General features: G+C 30.5%; 2 protein-coding genes across 14 annotated transcripts in view; one reads left to right on the top strand and one right to left on the bottom strand.

The window, feature by feature from the left end:
* Positions 1-13,377, top strand: part of LOC142326452 (methyl farnesoate epoxidase-like) — a 42,308-nt gene extending 28,931 nt beyond the window's left edge. Inside the window, exon 5 of the mRNA XM_075368981.1 lies at positions 13,252-13,377. Within this exon, the coding sequence (XP_075225096.1) occupies positions 13,252-13,272 (21 nt within the window). The 3' untranslated portion in view covers positions 13,273-13,377. The remainder of the gene's footprint in view (positions 1-13,251) is intronic.
* The window catches only part of LOC142326454 (uncharacterized), a 161,834-nt gene that overhangs the window by 55,789 nt on the left and 84,203 nt on the right, over positions 1-21,842 (bottom strand). For 2 of the 13 annotated variants that reach the window (XM_075368984.1, XM_075368985.1), the window contains exon 4: positions 2,502-2,722. The exons of 3 other annotated variants lie outside the window; for them this stretch is intronic. In XM_075368984.1, coding sequence (XP_075225099.1) covers positions 2,568-2,722 — 155 coding nt within the window. In that variant the 3' untranslated portion in view covers positions 2,502-2,567. Of the gene's footprint in view, positions 1-2,501; positions 2,723-21,842 lie in introns of those variants that run through there. 8 more of the 13 variants (XM_075368986.1, XM_075368987.1, XM_075368996.1 and 5 more) reach the window with 7 other exon arrangements.

The following is a 21,842-nucleotide window of genomic DNA, read 5'->3' as shown; positions in this document are numbered from 1 at the left end:
AATATATCAGGACTAATTACATCTTAAATGCCTTAGGTTTAATGGAAGTAAGGATATAGTTTTTATTTAGATTTATCTTCACCTTTTTTTTTTCATAAGGTTGCAGTTAAGATTTTTTACAAGTAGGTTAGCTTTGGGATTTGTAAACTATACTTTCCACCGGTAAATAACTTTTTTCGATACAATTTTATCACACTGTCTATAAAACTTAAGAAAAGATATACGAATTATGTAGAGCAATATTTTTTCACTAAATAAACTATTTGGAATGGCTCTGAGATTACATTCGAAATTCTGAAATAGTTTCAACAAAAAAAATTTAATCAAAGAATTAAAGTTTTTAGCCAAACTACTAATAACTGTAAATTTAAAGGAAATGAATGAAGGTTTTGCAAATTAAATCTTCATCCCTTCTATCACCGACATTGGTATTAAGGGAATAATCGTCTTTATCATCTTTCCTGGATGCCATTACCTTTTATCAGCCGATCAAATTTACATTTCTTTATTGAAGTTATAATTGTTGTAATATACAAGTATGTATAATTTCTCCCTCTCCATATTTAATCTGGACTCAGGTATGTTTCTTAGTAAAAGTTACATTTGTCTGCTTGACCGGTTAATCAGTCTTTCATACTTATTCGGTGTACAATGGATTACAAATATTATAATTGCTACAATTCATGTTTTTAATGTTCAATGGACTCTTACAGCATTTTTCTAGTCAATTGTGTTAGTTTTTTTTTTATTAAAAATTGTATCAGCTGTGGGATAGATGAGGTGAAATAAAATCATTACTGACTTCTTATTAAAAATTAATCTGTATTAACTGATAGAAAATAAGGCTGGAACTAGCAGTTTATAGAGGCATTGGCAAGACCCCAATTCATATTTCACAGCAAATGGAAACCGATGAATTTCGAGTGCGCATGCAACAAAAGAGAATCCCAATATTATTGTCCATTGTGTCCTTCGCAACCGGCTCTTAATTTAACTCCTTGTATTGATGAAATCTACCATAAGTACATTTAGGCTGGTTTACATTTAGTTTCAATTTTTTATTGTAATTATTTCCATTTTAATATTTTATTATATTTACTACTGTTTATGTTATTCCTTTGAACTTTTTCAGTACTGTAATGTATTACGATTGTATTTGATAAAATATTAACATTTTGTTTGGTTATTATAATAAAATTAATAATTATCAATTCTGATATTTGTGTTTTTATTTTATGTCTCGTCCAGTATAACAATTTACTTTGTTAAGTCTACAAAGTTCATAATATAATGCTACTATTACTGTAGATTGTACAGTATGAATGAAACTAATGAAAATATAACACGATAATTATTTTGTTGTTTGGTGGAGAACGCGTCTTCCCAAATCAGTTGATTTAGAATTCGAGAGTTCCAGCGGTCAAGTCCTAGTAAAGCCAGTTATTTTTATATGTATTTGTACTAGATCGTGGATATTGATGTTCTTTAGCGGTTGGGTTTCAATTAACCAAAAATAAAATATGAGTTTTCAAAAGGAAAACAAAAATATCGATTTTTCATAAGTTTCACTTAAATTTGTCTAAATAATTCTCAATTGAATTCTATTTATTGTAATTGAAATACTACTAGTTGGAATATACTTACATGGGATATTTTTGATTTAAAAAAAGAAAGTATTTTTGAGAATTGTTACTGTTTTCAGAAGCGATTTGACACTTTATGTCTGGTTGTAAAAAATGAGAAAATCTAAAAATCTGATTTTTTCTTTTAGATTAAAGTAGTACCAGAGTTAATTTTAAAAGCCAATAAAAAACAGTTATTTGCTGAAGATAAAAATTGAAAATGTTAAATTAAAAATATCAGCTGGTTTGATAGAGCTGAGTTTTAAAAGATATATATTTCCACCATAGATAATTTGAGAATAAATAACGTAAAAATCTAAAAAACTAGTTTCTGCAAAAAAAATAATTATAAGATGATAATAATCATACCAAAAAATTAGAGATCCGGAATTAACATTTATATTTCTAAGATTACTAAAGGAATATTCAATAGAAGCTCTGGTTAAAATATTGAAAGAATTTGTCAATAACACTAAAGCATTATAAAATAAACATACTCAAAAGTTAAAATTTAAGGTTGAATTTCGAAACCCATTCAAATAAAAATGACAGTAAGACAAGATGATGGTCTCTCACATCGTTCAATTTCGCTCTGGAAAAATCGATTGAAGAATAGAATATGAAAATACAAATACTTGTAAAAAAAAATACAAAAGTCAACATCTAAATGTTTACATTTTACCATTAGCTGATGACATGGTAACTTCGGAAAAAACTTTAGATGGGAGAATGAAATTTCAATAATCAGAAAAAAGTGCAAACAAAATCAAGCTATAAATTTAATATAATGGATTCGAATACTATGTATAGTTTACTGACATACCGTTATGTTTCAGTCCACTGCCGCCTTTCACAAAATATAATAGTAGTATAAATTACCTTAATTTTATTGCCATGCGATGGTGCAGCCCATGATAATAGCCAGGTTGATTCGTATTCTTTCTTCTAATTCGTTATTAAAATGTAATCGATCGGCGCTTTAATGAACCAACAGGACATAAAGATATGGACTTGGCGCCGGTGGATAGATGCTGAAGAACCGCAAAGAAAACCGCTGTAACAGCGAACAAACCGGATAATGATGGCTTCATCTAAAACAACTTAATGTATTTTGAACCGATTAAAATAATTAAAATTAAATTATCGCATATTTATAATAATCTTATTTGGGGAAACAAAAGCGATAAAAAATAAAAACATTATATTATACACTTTTTAATAAATTTCAATATTCTGCACATAGATGATGACTGGTGTTCGCAGACAACAATAAGAAAAAGGGTAGACTATAACCCCATTAATGAAAAGAAAATATATATATACATATATATAAAGAAATTAATTTTCATTAATCGAACTAATTGTAAAATTATTTTCAAGAAACCAATTAAACTAATTTGCATAATCTAAACTTAAAAAAAAGGTTTTACATAACGAAAAAGTCTCTTAACTTTAAAAATTTTACTATAACATTTTAGTTCGGTTAATAAAATAAAATTAATATATATAAAACGAGCTTTTATTTTATTTTATTTATAAAGAAAATTTAGTGTAAATTAAATGCGGTATAAATATTGAAAAATTATCATTTAGATAAAATAGTGTGTTCCCTCGGGTGGATAACCGGGAGACTGATGCTGATGATCTGCTACAGCGAGACCTGTAACGAAACAACACGTATCGAAAAAATCTCGAGAGTAAAAGGACTTGAGAAACTTTTGATGTCAAAATTTTTTTCAGTTTGTTGCGTTAAGTAATTTATAACTGAAAATATGAAACTAAATTTTTTAATTAAATATGATAATTAAAGTAAATACCTCGGTTGACCGGGCCGTTTAATTAGGGTCTGGGCCATAATTCCAACATTATTTGTTTTAAGTTTGTTTCGGGTGTAATTCTAAAGGTACGTAATAAGAAAGTTACAACGAGGGGGTTTTAACTCGTTTTATATCCATCGCGATTTTTACGTCCCTCCAACTTTCAGTGCTCATAAATAAAAAAAAAGAGTAGATGATAAGTGGTTTCGCCATTATTTCCACAAAACATTACATTAAAACACGTATCGTTTACTATTAAAAAAAAAAATTGATTCGATATGAGATCCAAGACGGTAGGTAAACGTGAAAGACCCGTATTTTTGGTAAGAGCCATAACTTTTACAGCATTGTATTCTGAAGAAGAAAATAAACAGCGTTGTAAGATGAATCGAACAAAGAAAAACCTTTTTGCTTCTCTTTCATCAGTCGTAAATCGGAAACTCGTACATATTTTATATTAAATTTCTCCGTTATTTTCACGTGTAGAAAATTTTATAAAAGATCCGGCAGAACAACGTGTACACCTGTTATTCTTTCGTCCAAATCTACTCGACCGATACAAGTTAAATTTTGCACTAACAAAGGTTTTATACCTGTAAAGAATTTACGATATAATATTTGAACGAGTTGGAGCGGGAGAATAAAAAGTAAAAATAAATAAACTGAATAACGATTTTCTTTTAAAACGAAATCGCTCTAAAAAGTAGAACATAATTTTTGTTTATTATAAGATAATCAAAATAATTTTCAATATTTATAAGAATTCTGAGCTCGTAAAATATTTACTGAAGAATTCGAATAGGTAATCTGCGATAATTAATAAAGTTAAAAATGTGAACGTAAATTAAATCGATAAGACAAAATAATATTTTTTCGGCGCACAACGGGTTATTTTTTACAAATGCTGAAAATTATTTTCATTATCTTAAAATCACCAGAAAATTTATTTTCTACTTTTTAGAGCGATTTCGTTTTAAAAGTAAACCGTTATTGTTTTTAAACTTTATTTAATTTTATTTTTTGTATACGTAAATATTTTTAAAAAAATATATAAACCCTTTAGGAGCAAAACTATATTGCTGTAGAAGTAATATGAAATTTTATAATCTATTTTTTTTTTTGAGAAATTAATTCAGACGGAAAACGCGAGCGCGCGAATACACAGTGAGACATTAAAAATCGGTATTTTCAGCTATTTTATTACTTTCATCATTATTCTTGACGTATTTTGGTACTTTTCGTTTGATTTTTTGCGAAAATTACTGGAAAGAAGGATCTGTTTAAATATACGTGTACGACAAGAACACCGTACGATAAGCTACGTCATCCTTGAAAATTGCATATTGTGAAATGTCAGGTCCCACTTATATTTTTATAGGACAATACGTTTCCCACCTGAAACTTATTATTTCGCGTCGTGCGTGCCTGCACAATGTAACTTTTTTTTTTTTAATGTTCTCCCTGCATTTCTCGATTTGTATTAAAATAATGTACAGGAGTTATTATATTTATGCACGATAATTCATTATTTACAAAGTCTAAACTAATTTTCACCCTTTCCTTCCTAATACCGATTCAAAATTTCTATGAAAATAAAATAATATTTATTATTACTTATTTATTATAATTACAAATTTATATTTATCGGTTATTTCCTAATAATTATACTAACTTAAGAAATTCTTCTTTCGAAATGCGACGGCCGTGGTTTCTTCGAAACGGTTTTTACATAGTTTTGTAGTCTCAGGTCGACCGTTCGTGAGATGTGTTTAATTGAATCTCAACCACCAAAGAACACCGGTATCCGCTATCTAATGAAATCGGTAAAAAAGTTATTCTTAACCTTGCTAGGATTTGAACCTTAAAACTCTCGACTTCGAAATCAGCCGATTTGCAATGACGAGTTAACCGCTAGACCAAACCGGTGAGTTCCGATTACGCCTGCTACTCTTCAAGATTTGCGAAATAGAATCGTTACAGCAGTGAATTAAATAATTTGGGACCGGTTATCAATAAAAATAATTTGGGACGAATTAGAATAACTGTTATTTATAAATATCGACTTTTACATCCTTGTACGAAATAAAGGAAGTATTGTGATCGCGCGATTAAGTTCGCGCGATCGTGTTATTTGTGTATCCACCTAATAAAGTGAAGAAATATTTTTAAGTTAATTATTTTAACAACGAACAATTATTTTTTTTTACAATTTATATTTCTTACTTCCGCGCGCGCGCAAACACACAAAACACAATTTATGTTCGTTTTTATATGAAACTCAACGCATATGTTTTAGATCATATTTCAGATACAAATTCAGCGTAGATTGATAATTTTATATTAATTTAGAAAAATAATATAATTTACGTATTTAAAAAGCTAACTCGAAAGTATAATAAATATTTACTAATTTGATAATTCTTTTTTTATTATTTACTATCTCCCCCGTCTTATATTTATAATAACCGTTAGTACATTTTTATTTTAAACGAAATAAATTAGAGAAAAATAAACCGTTTAGAAAAACACCTGTATGTGTTATTCTAAACGGTTTATTCTTTGCATTTATAGATTATTAATTAACACTGACATATTTAAAAGATTTAAATACGATAAAAAACTAGCTGCAGCTAGGCGGTTCCTCTGGCGGGCAGCATCTCAGAATGGGATTATTACGAGTCTAAAATTGATAACCTCTTGTGTGAAATTTTTTTTTTAATGATGAAAATCGATCAAAGAAAAGCGAAGTCACCAAATCTATGCAATTAAATTTGGTTTAGGCGTCTTTTAATGATCGCACATTAAACGTTTTCAATATTCACAATATACATATGCAAATTCACTCGATACGAGAACCGGAAAGCTTAAATATAAATCAAATTAACTTATTTATTATTTATTAAATTAAATTTAAGAAAAAAATTCGTAATAAATAATACGCTACATATTTGAGTGTACTCCATAGCGCTCTTTTTCCCGCATCATTACTAACTCTGATCGTTCCTAGAGGGAGTATTTACTTATATTTTCACTTTCTTCTACGGATATATCGGCGATAAATTTTTATTTTATTATTTTAATGTAAGCGTTTCTTGTACTGTTTCTTTGATTTACAGACACCGAATGATGTTGTGAATTACACGGTAATGCTTTTGCAGTAGATGTTGGTAACTAAGGATATCATACAAGTAAAATCAAAGCGGCCGGTTCTACGCCCTGAAATATTTTTTTTAAATAATAAGAAATATAGTAAATTAAAAATTGTATTTACACACGGTAAATTAATTATAGAAATATTAATGCATTCGTTTGTAACTATTGTAATCCTAAGGATTATATTCGTACACTTTTTATATAAATTAATTTAACACACCGCTTGAATAAAGTAACTTCCTTTTTTAAAAAAAAAAAATAGTATTCATAAATATTGTCAGAATTTGCACGCATTTAACATATATATATATATATATCTGCACATTCTTATAAGTAGACATATATGAAACTTAACATGTAAGGTAATAATGTAATTTACGTTACGTTATTACAATGTAAATTACAACTTAAAACTTACGTAACTTAATAAAAAGAAATATATCTTAACAAGAAATAATTATTGGATTTTACGCTTTCTCTCGATCGGTTCTCAAATATACGTTTCTCCTTGGCTGTTGCTGTGTTATTTTAAATATTCAAATTTTCATCAATTTAAAACTCGCAAAGAGGGCAATATGATTATATCATTTATTTTTTATAACTACAATTGTATCGTTGTCAGTGTTTAACGGAAGGAGAGGAATTATGTTTGCGTTAAAATGAATAGCATTTTTAAAAGACAAAAAAGTTTTTCGATCGAACAGAGTTTTTGTTCGACTAAAAACAAACAAAGATTAATTTTTAAATAAATGATTTATAACGATTCCTATATATATACTTGCTATCTCATTATTATGGGTTATGGGGAGAAAAAAATGTTTACGATAACTATATTTTACATGCCACACCCTATTCCGCCATAAACAATGGTTCATGGTTCAAAACTAGCCGTTTTGTTATAGGGTTTTTCTACAGTACCATTTGTCCTTGAAATCAGTACGTGTAATATCGTTTTTGTTAAAACATTATAAGATTAATAAAACTTTCTTTGTTTGAACACAAGCAGCGGTATAAATATTAAAAGAATTTTAGATTTTTACGCAAAACCCTTTAAATAAGAATGACATTAGAAAATGAATCCTCCCGCTATAAAAATCCAACGATAATGCCGATTACATTAAAATCGTTTACTTAGACTAAATAATTTACCGTTCAAATAAGTTATGAAAAAAACTTTTCTCAGGATTATCGGTGGAATTACCTCAACAAAATCGATGAAATTATCATTAACATCGTTCAGTTTAATGAAGAGTAAACCTTGAACATCTATCGTTTTTACTTTTCCGGGAAACGGGCCAGATTTGAACTCCTTGATCAAATTATGTTTTTAATTTACAAATGACGCGGTATTAAAAGCGTTAATCAGAATAAAAAAAAAACAATAATTTGTAATAAAACATTTTGCGTCTAAGTTTATCCTCTTGACCAAATAATGTTTTTACCGTCAAATTTATATCGTATTTAGAATTTAATTACTAAAAGAAAAAGCTGAAAACACATTTGTACGACTTTACCCTTCAGCCGGCTTTTTTCTGATGCACAGCTTACACAAACAACTTAATTTAAAATATTTATCGATTTAGTGAAATATAATATTTTTTGTTCAGGAGTTAAGCTTCCCTCATCGCCCCTGCCGCATGGACAAAAGATATCAGTCGGTAGGTAAGGATTTTCAAATAACAGCCTATTATGATGACAAATTGTTTGTACTAATAAAATTTATTGCTACTTCAGCAACCGTTTCGTAGCCCTAACAAAATAATAAAGCGATTGGTTATCGCGTACATTTACTGACACATCGTTATTTCTATTGTAATGCGTTTAACCTTGACATGCCGGCACAATCATCAATAACGTGTATCAAACAAATTATTTTTAATTTGTGTTTGTTATCAAGATGTATTAAAAATTACGTAATCGTTAATAAAAATTACGAAATTCTAATAATGTGAGAACTATTGAAAGATCTGTAAATAAATCAAACTGTTAAACCGATACAGCCATATTAAATGGCTGTGCAGGCATTAGGAAATTGATCGTTAATATCATTGGTGTTATTAAGAGAATCACCAAGTTTGATGTTATCTGATTTAAGAGAGGTAACATAACTAAAAATCTACCATCCTTGTTTCTAATTGTATTTTCTATGAAATTCCTTTCGCATATTGAGTTATCATGAGAGGTTTGTTTGATTAAAATAGGTTCTTCTACTTCCCAGAATTTTTCTATCTGTGATGAAAGAAGTTTATCGTCATTACGAATGAAAAAAGAAGAAACGGAATTGTTGCGTGTAACATTTAAAGGAAGGTTTCCAGCTAATATATATCCTAGTCTTGTTTCTTGTATCAAGGGAAAATGATGGTTACGTATAAATTTATTCGGCAGAATAAGGTTTAGGAAGTACTGTGCACCTAAAAGGACATCAGTATTAGAAGAAATGTTAAAGTTTGGGTCCGCAAGAAATAAGTTTTCAGGTAAATTAAGATGAGATGAACAAAATGATTCAGCAGGAAGATTGTCACTTAGGTTCGGTAATACAGCATAAACAATGTCTAATGTGAAGTTTTCATAGCGAGAGTATAGTTTAACTGTGACACTGTAATTTGATTGACATAACGAGTTATTAATTACAGAAATTGGAAGATTATTTTTTGTTAAGGTTAGCCCAAGTTTATGAGCAAATTCCATTGCGCAGAAATTGGCTACTGCCTGAATCAAGCAACACTACATGTCTGATAATTTCCATGTTTGTTTACAGTATTGCACCGCAGCAGTAGACAATAGAACATTTTTGTTTGTTTGTAATTTTAATGCACAATAAGTATTATTTTCAGGTTTAGAGCTAGATTTATTAATTTCCTCTGTATGCATTAAGGAATGATGCTTTTTGGAACATGTTTTACATACAATTATCAACATAGTGACCTGTTCGAAAACAATTAAAACATCACTTATTCTGGACTAAAAATTCCTTGCGTTTATCTACTGTTAAATGAAGAAATTTTTTACATGCTTATTCATACAATTATCGGATTTACACATAGTACATTGAATAATTTTTGAATTTGCATGGTAACTAACTAAATTTCTTCTGTAATTTTTATTTGTATTGTTATATTTCCTTTGATCTTTAAAGGGTTTGTTAAATATTTGTTTGTTAATAGAGTGGGTGTTATTTGATTGCAAATTATACTCAAGTTTAGCTGTAACATTTTCAAGTATTTGTCTTCTATTGTTAAGAAACTCAACGGATTTACAGGTAAATTCATTGAGTTAATTAATAAAATGATCTAAATTATCTGCAGATTCTTTTTCAATGAAACCAATTTTAAAAATATTTTCAATAACATGAACAGAGATTATGTATTTATTATCAAATATTTTTTTAAGAAGATTTAAAGCGACTGAATAGTTTTCCCTTGTAATTGGTAAATTTTTGATAATATTAAGGGCCTCATCCCTCAAAGATGACTGTGAGTAATGTAATTTTTGAATATCAGAAAGGTCATTTCTAGAATGAATTAAGTCATTAAATGTATTAAAATAATGCTGCCATTCAAGTAAATTTCCACTAAAACATGGCAAATTAATTGGCTGTAAAAACTGCATTTGATTATTAATAATTGGTTTAATATCAGTAACGTCTGATTTATCAGGAGGTTTTATAGACATCTTATCTAATAAAGATTTTAATTTACATTCTATGTTGCATAGATTATTTTCAGTTTGTATTCTATCGTCAGTCCCATCATAAACAATAGTTTCCAACTGAGACTGAATGTCATCATATTTAACTTGTAATTCTAATAATTTTTTTAATTTTATTTGTAAAGAATATATTTCATTTTTGCGGGATTGAAATTATCAACAAAAGTGTTTATTCGGGTGATTGATGACTTAATTATACTACGTTTTTTTAATAAGTTCCTGACTATTAGTCTTTCTTTTTCCTGTTTAGCCTCCGATAACTACCGTTTAGATAATTCTTCAGAGGATGATACGTATGAGTGTGAATGAAGTGTAGTCTTGTACATTCTCAGTTCAACCGTTCCTGAGATGTGTGGTTAATTGAAACCCAACCACCAAAGAACACCGGTATCGACGATCTAGTATTCAAGTCCGTGTAAAAATAGCTGACTTTACTAGGACTTGAACGCTGGAACTCTCGACTTCCAAATCAGCTGATTTGGGAAGACGCGTTCACCACTAGACCAACCAGGTGGGTTCCTGACTATTAGTCTGCAAATGCAAAGTCTTACTATTGACAGATTCCTCGTCAGTCATTTTGAATTTAATTATATTTACTTAAATTATATTAATGTAAACATTAATGATAATAAGAAATTAAACATAATAATAAGGTAAACAAATTAATTAATAAGATGAACAATGGGTTACGCATATGATGAATGTTGATACTCGTAGCTTGTAGATTGTCGTAATCGTAGATAGTTGAACTTGGCCGTGATATATTTGTCTAGCCAAAGTGACGTAGTTGTACGTGCATGTAGGTTACACTCGGTGACATAAGATAATATATGAAAACCAATATCCAGTTCAATCTGGAAATTTCCGCCACATCGATTCCAATAGAAAGTAACAAAGAAAGAAACGTACAATTTGGAAGTCACAGTTACATATCACTATTACTTACACTTTTATAGTTAAATTTCACTGCGTATAATGTTTGTACGCATTACAGTTTTTGGAGTAGCTTGTATAACTATACGAATGAATGTCTATACGAATTAAGTCCATTTTGAAGCTTATAATTTACCATAATATGTGTGTTGATTAGGTTTGAAGATTGAATAAGTAGACGAATCCATATTGAGTTTATGTAGTATTTATTCATTTGTAGAATACATTTTTGATTGAGTATATCTGGTAGTATTGTTTGTTGTAGTTTGATTTCAGTTTAGTAATAACACACTGAATATTAATAATATAGAGTACTTGAAGTATATTGAATCTTAATGAACGTAAACGAACGATTGAATAACTAAATGCATTGTATGTTACCGACCCACTACACCATCTTGCAACGTGTCCACACTCCGAATGTGTAACAAAGAAGTGCACGTGTCTGGTCAGCCATAGCGGCGTGAAATGCAACTATAACAACAAGCTACCATTACAATATTTGAATAAAAAAAATATTTAATATGATCATGAAGACAGACTTCTCTTACAAAAATCAGGAAAAACTTTATTTAATTGTAACATTTTTACAGTATATGTGGTTTACAGCCGTAGGTAATATATATTACTATAATATTTTTCCAGTGTACTTTCCTTTACTATGTCTGCAGTCTGGTAACTACCTCATATTATGAAACACAAGTTACAACAAGATTTTCTACGCATACATATACGAATATTAATAAACAGTATTTAATAATGAATATTCATAACAGATTGCTATGCCTCAATACAATTAAAATATTCACATGTAAATAAAAAAACTTCAAAAATTATTTTTTAAAAACCACTCCATGCAATGTTCAGATAAACAACTGAAATGAATGATGTTTAAATATATCAGGATCTACAAATATTAATACTTACAACATAAAAAATAATTACTTAATGAATAATAACAACAAAAACATGCATGACTGTTGCTGGTCAGCATAGTTATTACTAACCATTCAAATTAAATCGACTTACTATTTGGCAACCATATAAAAAATTGAATATTTCACACATAAAAATTATACTTTTACTTTATAAACTACATGCAAACATTTTTTTCTTTATATTAAAACAGACAAGCAATTTCAATAAATGGACCTAATCAGTCAAGTTAAAAAAAAAGTTAACTATAGTATTTTTCCAAGATGAAGAAATTTGAGATGAGAAATAAAATTAAGAGAAAGATATGATACTTAAAACAATCCGTTCATTCAATGATGAGATCTACTTCTACATCCTGAGACCAAAAGCAGAGGTTTCCCTATTTTACATAATTTTAATGACCTCAATAACGATTAAATCATATTTGCAAGTAATTTCACCAAATTATCTCTATATTGTAAGTTTTTAAATATGAAAATTAACCTTCATTTTTGCACCACTAAAAATGATTTGATTGCAATATTTTACTTAAAATGTTCTTAAAATTTTGATAACGTAATTTTGCAACATTTGTTGCCAGAAATAGAACAGTAAATTAAAAATAAATAATAGAAACAAGAACAGTAACAATTCTCTGGAACAAAATTTGATTTTATTCTGATAATTGAAAAATAGATAATAGTTTGCAGCCATAGATAATAGATATCACTGCATATGTCTGTTAGCTATTAAACTACACAATTTTAAAACTTCTTTGCTTCTTCCGCAGAGAAAACACTATTATCTTAAAATACATTTTGAAATGTAGTTGTATATATTATAGAATGACCTTACTATTGTAATTTTAGTAAATCAGATTAATAAATCACTACAATTATAATTATTAATAACTATTTTAAAACCAAGGTCCTAATTTTTTTTTCAAATTAGTTCTTTATATTCATAAGAAATAATTATAGAAAAATTATATATAAAAAGAAAACTGAGGTAAAATAAAAAAATAAATCTTGCTTATTAAGTAAAATAATCATTTTAACATGTAATATTGTCTTTTAAAACTAATCTGTATTTTTTAATTACAGAATAATCACTTTATCACATAAGTAACATTTTCCAAGGATTTAAACTGCTTCAAAATCATTAAATTAAATACTTTTACAGTTTCAAGCACAGAAATCCAAGTAGAAGACTACTTTAGTTAATCTGACCGCTATTAATTTTTTTTATTTAAAAATTTATTCATCAGTCTTTTTTCAAAATTAGCTGGAAACTGCACTTCCATAAGATCTTTTCAGAGGTAACTGTACAGCTTCTTCAGTGGAATTAAAAATTAGTAGTTGTTAATAGTTCTCTAGAATTGATTATAAAATGCATTTTATAAATAGTTGAATAATAAAAAAACCTTTCTAAAAGAAAAAACTGTCAGAACTCTTGCTAATATTCCTAAAAAGTTCAATAAATAAATAAATAAACCAACAATCTTTTATTTTGATCAATATATAATGATACATTATACAGATCACTTCATTATAATACAGATAATAAATATAAAAACATACATTATAAATAAAAAATAAATATGATTAAAATCCAGTTTATTACCTAAATATAAACTCATGAAATAATGTTAATGTAAATATATTAAACATGAATCCTCATCTATGAATCATGAGACCTTGCTGTTGGTGAGGGGGCTTGAGTGCTCAGGGATACAGAGTAGCTGGACCGAAGGTGCAACCATATCGGAGAGGTATCTGTTGAGAGCCAGACTAAGGAATGATTCCTGAAAGAGGGCAGCAGCTCTTTCAGTAATTGTTAGGGGCGTGAATCAGGACGACTTAAACGGCCGTATCAACATCACTCAGTCCTCAGTACTGCGCAGCTGAAAGCAATGGAAAACTACAGCTGCTTTTTTTCCAAGAAAATGTGGCTCTGCATTTTCACATAGCAATAATGGAGGCGCCTTCCTTGGTAAAATAGTCCCCCGTTCGGATCTCCGGGTGGGGACTACTAAGGAAGGGGGTCACCAGAAAATTAAAAAATAACATTCTACGAGTCGGAGCGTGGAATGTTAGAAGCTTGAAAAAGGTTGGTAGGCTAGAAAATTTAAAAAGGGAAATGGGTAGGACAAATGTGGATATAGTAGGAATTAGTGAGGTTCGGTGGGAAGAGGAAGGCGACTTTTGGTCAGGTGATTTTAGAGTAATTAACTCAGCGTCAAATAATGGGCAGGCAGGAGTAGGTTTCGTGATGAACAAGAAGATAGGGAGGAAAGTGGAGTATTTCAAAACCCATAGCGATAGAATCATTGTAATAAGGATAAAATCAAAACCTAAACCGACAACGATTGTTAACGTCTATATGCCTACAAGCGCCCATGATGATGATGAGGTAGAGTGTGTATACGAAGAGATTGATGAAGCAATTAAACACGTAAAAGGAGATGAAAATTTAATAATAGTTGGAGATTGGAATGCAAGCATTGGAAAAGGCAAGGAAGGAAATATAGTGGGTGAATACGGGCTGGGCAAAAGGAATGAAAGAGGGACCGACTTATAGAATTTTGCACGAAGTATAATTTAGTAACTGCCAACACCCAATTTAAAAATAATAATAGAAGAATATACACTTGGAAAAAGCCAGGCGATACTGGAAGGTATCAGATAGATTATATCATGGTTAAGCAAAGATTTAGAAATCAACTCGTTGACTGCAAAACTTACCCTGGAGCAGACATTGATAGCGACCATAATTTGGTGATAATGAAATGTAGATTGGGGTTTAAAAACCTGAAGAAAAGGTGTCAGATGAATCGGTGGAATTTAGAGACGCTTGAGGAAGAGGAGGTAAAGATTTTTGAGGAGGACATCGCAAGAGGTCTGAGTAAAAAAGATAAGGTAGAAAATGTAGAAGAAGAATGGGAGAATGTTAAAAAGGAAATTCGTAAATCAGCAGAAGCAAACTTAGGTGGAATAAAGAGAACCGGTAGAAAACCTTGGGTTTCAGACGATATATTGCAGCTGATGGATGAACGTAGGAATGCTAGTGATGAAGAAAGTAAAAGGAACTATCGGAAATTAAGAAATGCTATAAACAGGAAGTGCAAACTGGTGAAAGAAGAGTGGATTAAAGATAAGTGTTCAGAAGTGGAAAGAGAAATGAACATTGGTAAAATAGACGGAGCATACTGGAAAGTTAAGGAAAATTTTGGGGTACATAAATTAAAATCTAATAATGTGTTAAACAATGATGGTACACCAATATATAATACGAAAGGTAAAGTCGATAGATGGGTGGAATATATTGAAGAGTTATACGGAGGAAATGAATTAGAAAATGGTGTTATAGAGGAAGAAGAGGAAGTTGAGGAGGATGAAATGGGAGAAACAATACTGAGATCTGAATTTAAGAGAGCATTAAAAGATTTAAATGGCAGAAAGGCTCCTGGAATAGACGGAATACCTGTAGAATTACTGCGCAGTGCAGGTGAGGAAGCGATTGATAGATTATACAAACTGGTGTGTAATATTTATGAAAATGGGGAATTTCCATCAGACTTCAAAAAAAGTGTTATAGTTATGATACCAAAGAAAGCAGGGGCAGATAAATGTGAAGAATACAGAACAATTAGTTTAACTAGTCATGCATCAAAAATCTTAACTAGAATTTTATACAGAAGAATTGAGAGGAGAGTGGAAGAAGAGTTAGGAGAAGACCAATTTGGTTTCAGGAAAAATATAGGGACAAGGGAAGCAATTTTAGGCCTCAGATTAATAGTAGAAGGAAGATTAAAAAAAAACAAACCAAACTACTTGACGTTTATAGACCTAGAAAAGGCTTTCGATAACGTAGACTGGAATAAAATGTTCAGCATTTTAAAAAAATTAGGGTTCAAATACAGAGATACAAGAACAATTGCTAACATGTACAGGAACCAAACAGCAACAATAACAATCGAAGAACATAAGAAAGAAGCCCTAATAAGAAAGGGAGTCCGACAAGGATGTTCCCTATCTCCGTTACTTTTTAATCTTTACATGGAACTAGCAGTTAATGATGTTAAAGAACAATTTAGATTCGGAGTAACAGTACAAGGTGAAAAGATAAAGATGCTACGATTTGCTGATGATATAGTAATTCTAGCCGAGAGTAAAAAGGATTTAGAAGAAACAATGAACGGCATAGATGAAGTCCTACGCAAGAACTATCGCATGAAAATAAACAAGAACAAAACAAAAGTAATGAAATGTAGTAGAAATAACAAAGATGGACAGCTGAATGTGAAAATAGGAGAAAAAAAGATTATGGAGGTAGAAGAATTTTGTTATTTGGGAAGTAGAATTACTAAAGATGGACGAAGCAGGAGCGATATAAAATGCCGAATAGCACAAGCTAAATGAGCCTTCAGTAAGAAATATAATTTGTTTACATCAAAAATGAATTTAAATGTCAGGAAAAGATTTTTGAAAGTATATGTTTGGAGTGTCGCTTTATATGGAAGTGAAACTTGGACAATCGGAGTATCTGAGAAGAAAAGATTAGAAGTTTTTGAAATGTGGTGCTATAGGAGAATGTTAAAAATCAGATGGGTGGATAAAGTGACAAATGAAGAGGTATTGCGGCAAATAGATGAAGAAAGAAGCATTTGGAAAAATATAGTTAAAAGAAGAGACAGACTTATAGGCCACATACTAAGGCATCCTGGAATAGTCGCTTTAATATTGGAAGGACAGGTAGAAGGGAAAAATTGTGTAGGCAGGCCACGTTTGGAGTATGTAAAACAAATTTTTGGGGATGTAGGATGTAGAGGGTATACTGAAATGAAACGACTAGCACTAGATAGGGAATCTTGGAGAGCTGCATCAAATCAGTCAAATGACTGAAGACAAAAAAAAAAAAAAATTAAACATGAAAAATTATTACAAAATAATTCACATTACAGAAGGGACTATTGAAAATAATTTTAAGGACATATTTACAATATATGCTCGTTAACAGGATCCAGAGTTGTTTTTTTTTTTTTTAATTAGTATTACAGTAGCACCCCCCATATCCGACCAACTTACACCTGAGACACTACAGTACTGCATGTACGTGCATGCAGTACACACATACTTGTCTGTGTGTTGAATCACCAAAACATATCATTGCATCATATTGGAAGATGTGCATACTGTACACTACTTTCCCTTAGGTGAATAAAAATTCATTTTAATTTAAGCAGCATAGTATAACAGTGCGTGTTTATCCATTACTGCACAAGCATATTGATAGTGACGCTGTTATCGTGAATTTTGTGCGTGCGCGCGCGCGTGCGTGTGTGCTCATATACTTTTCCATACCATAGATAAAATTTAAAAACAGACTGGTAAATTCTTGAATATTTATAATACATATTTTAAACTTATTTCTTAAAAGTAAGTAGTTTTACATACATACAAAAAGGTTATATATATATATATATATATGTATCACAAGTTTTTTATCTATTGAAAAAACCTTGAATTGAGACGACTTTGATCTGGCTTGAAATCAAAAATTCTGAAATAAAAAAAATCCTTTTCTTGTAATAACTCAAACTAAACTAAACATAAATAATTATCTATTCCTGTTAATAAAAAAAAAACCTGTAATATATGCAGTTATTAATAAGACCAAAAACTACAACATTAGTTTTATTTTGGAATATAATTTGTTTTTAGAAGTTAACTGATTAATTAAATTGTATAAAAGCAACTCTTAACATTAGATTATAAATTAAAAATGTGTAAAATTTGGTATAACATGCTATGTATTAATATCATTCCATTTTATCACTCTTCAGTATAACTGAATTATATTAATCAGTATATATCATAATCTGTGTCCCCTCCTCCAAATACAAATGTATAATAAATTTTCTTATCTCTTCTCTTTTTGTTTTCAGTAAAAAAAGGAAACATTAAATTGTAATTTTCTGGTATCTGAATCTCTATTTCTTGTAACTGTGATATGTGAAACCGACTGAGGAATTATAAGCATTAATTAAAGATGCTTTCTTTGTTTTTAATGATGTTCATAATATAGTCGGTCCTTCTGATGAAAGAATGTTTCAGTTCTAGAACTTCTAGGAATATCATCTACATTTTAGCGGGTTTGGCAAATGGTGTTTTAGTGATACACACAAAATATTCAGCTCAGTAAGGAAGACAATAGAAACTGCTTTATTTCCTGGTTGATGCTATTATTCCATTAAAGTATATACTCTAATCTGAATTCAGGGGCATTTTTAATCCTCAGAAAATTGTCATCACGGTTTGAGTCGCTCAATCTTGATATTACTCTGCCAGTTAAGATGTTTCTTCACCGATGATATCACTACCACCAGCAGAGGTAAGGAGAATGGAACTACTGATCGATAGTGATCTCACCGGCGAAGATACATTTTTTTAACTGATAACTGATAACTCTGAATAAAAGCATTTAAAAAATAATACACAGAAAAAAAAGGGTTATGCTAAATAGTTATTGAAATGTTTTTGTTAAATAGATTAGTAATATATCTTAGTATAAATGAAAGAAGATTCAGAAAACTACGTTTTATAAATATTCCCGCCACTCAAAAGGCTATTCATATTGGCAAAAAAAACATGCGTTACATGTTTACCGATATCGTTTGTCGGAAAATATATTTATAGACATCAAGTAAAAGTGACGTATTTATGATCACAAATTCCTTCTTTTTTTTTGTGTGTGCAGGATATGTTTTATCGGTATGTTGCTAGTAAGAGCTATTTAATAAATCCCTAACCCTCATAGTAATTATAATGCACAAGCCACACACACACACACACACAAGCAGATTTCTGAGAGAAAAATGGTCATATTCTTTCTAGTCTAAATAAAACATTTTACATCGTTCAAATTGTGTGTAATAAAACCGATTCCTTTGTGAATATAAAACAGAATAACCGACAAAGATATATAAAATGATTTTGTAACAGCGTTTTAAAACTGACACCGTACATATCCAGTTTAATGGCTGCATGATCAGAAAAGGTTACAAACAATAACTAACTAAATAAAAATACAAGATTTTTGTATCGTGATATATAATCTAAAAAACATAAAAATTAAAATTCGGAAATTAAGTTGAGAAATATACATTAAACTAAAATGTAAAATTACTTAAGTTTACATTGAAATCGTATAAAATAAAATACATTTTGCAGAAATTAAAAGAAATACATTGTAAGATAACGTACGATGATAAGACAACTGAATTCACTAGATATTCAGTTTTATATATGTAGGTTTTTTAAATGTATTTTGTTGTATATTATTCGTTATAATAATACGTTAAATTAATTGTTATTAGTGTGGGTTATTTTTGCGTTTCGGTTTTGTATTTTAAAATTTAGATTGTGTTTCTCCCGTTCGTCTATTTGTTTGATTATATTACTATTTATTATTAGGACGTTAAAACGGTCGGGGACTTTGTTAGAAAATACACTGGCGTAATACAAAAATTGACGTTTGAAACGGTTAATTTTGAAAAGAATGCGGTATAAGCATTTTTCCCTGCCGAACGAGTATTGTACGGTGTATTTTTATATTCAAATTAATTTTTATATTTGTTAAGTGTAGTATTACTTTCTTGACATATATTTGTCTCAAAGTAGGTACATTAAATTCTTAAAATAAGCGTGTACCGGGATATAACTTACAGGAACCTCAACAGTAATAATCAAACAACATAAGAAAAAGTTTTCACAAAAAAGGGAGTCTGACAGGGATGTTCCCTATTCTTGCTGCTTTGTAATATTTACATAGAACCGGCAGTTAATGATGTTTTTATAGAACAAGCGGGGAAACCGATGAAGAGAGAAGGCGTTTGGAAAAATACGGCTTCAAGAGACAGACGTATGGCCACATATTAAGGCATCCTAGAATAGTCGCTTTAATATTGGACGGAACATGTACGCGGGATGAAATGTGCAGGTAGGTGAGGCTGCATCAAACCAGTCAAATGACCGAAGACAAAAGAGAAACAGATATTTTTGGTATTAATAGATAACTTGATAAAATGTCAGCTTAAAAACACCATAGACCGACGGCTAAATTTAAATTTCTGTGTACACAGAAAGCGGTTTGTAGTAATCAATTACATTCTCTTTCGCCCTGTCAGCGTATTTTTGTAGAGTTGACGATCGAAGAGCCCTTTGTTTACGCCATCCTCTCATCGGTACTGAAAAAACAATTAAATCGCTTTCATACTCTTTCCACCGACTAAATTAGAAAAGGAAACGAACAAAGATCGTTACACATTAACCCGCGAAGTAAAAAAAAAAAACTACCTTCAGCACGCCAGGGTCGGCACTACGGTATAGACTGCTTTCTCCCTCGCCGTCTCGCGTGCAGCTTCCTATACGCACACGTGCGAAACAGCAAAACATCACGCCGCTGGAACTGTGAAGCGCACGATTCCGTACAAAGAATTTTGTATCTTTTTCATAAACCGGCGATGGCTACTGACATTAGCCGTTTGATTAAGTATAAAGAAAGAATTAATCAAAAAAGATTAATTATATTAATTGTTATCGAAAATATCAGGGGGAAATGTGGCGTGCTCCAGTTCCACTGCTTATAACAGTTATAATAATCTACATCCAAACTGCATTATTTAATAATTTTTTTTTCTTTCATATAAAATATAATGGACCTTATCCGATATAGAACTGCACGGTTTAAACGTTTTTCTTTACATCTGACCCGTTAAAATAACTCGACTGTTAGCAGTAATTAGTGAATTAACAAAAATGTAGGATAATGTTAATTAGATGAGGTTAGGGAGCGAAGCCAGCGTAGGTAATGTACGGATAGATTATGTTGATCCGGTGTACTAACGAACCGTACGTACTTTAAAACCAGAGGTTCCCAAACTTATTTTTCAAGATTTTGCTGGTTCCGGTGGACCTCCTGCAGCTACATTTCTACCGTATTTCCGGTCGACGAAAAATGTGAAGATTAGATTTAACTATAAAAATTTGCGTTACGGCTGAGTTCCACTAGAGTGAACTAACAGCTTCCGAAAAAGTGAGAATCGATCGGTTAATTCTTGATCGACTGTGCTGCTAGTGGATGTCAAAAAAGTAAAGTTGGCCGATGACAAAAAAATATTTATATTAGTGAAGAATCAAACAAGTTCATGCAAGATCGCTAACGCGCACATCACAAGTCGTATTTCGTCCTTTTGCGCGTCTGAACAAGCGATGCGGACGGCGGCGTCGGCGCTTTGCAAGTCTCGACACGTTCGTTGTACTCGATATGGAATACGCAAGTTTTTAAAGTAACAGTCGCTGAGCTTCTCAAAACATTATCTGCCTAGATCGATAAGCAAAGTCAAGCCGACATTTTAGTTCTTCACTATCGAAACCAGATGAATTTTCGTGGACCCCCGCTTACGAATTGCGAACCCCCATTTTTTTGTCACGCCAACGTAGACCCCGTAGAGTCTCCCGTGGACCCCTGGGGGTCCACCTGGACCGCTATGGGAATCAACGGTCTATATAAATAAACACACTACGGTTCAAATTGAAAGTATTTCACGTATCGATCGTATTTTCCTTAAAAGTAAGAACGTAAATACTATTCTGAAAATGGGAATAACAGATCGCTTTTCCACTTCGATACG

This window comes from Lycorma delicatula, chromosome 6 (assembly GCF_047948215.1).
Source record: "Lycorma delicatula isolate Av1 chromosome 6, ASM4794821v1, whole genome shotgun sequence".
Lineage (NCBI taxonomy): Eukaryota > Metazoa > Arthropoda > Insecta > Hemiptera > Fulgoridae > Lycorma > Lycorma delicatula.
Note: the sequence above shows the minus strand (reverse complement) of the source record. Positions and strands in the feature narration are given on the sequence as shown.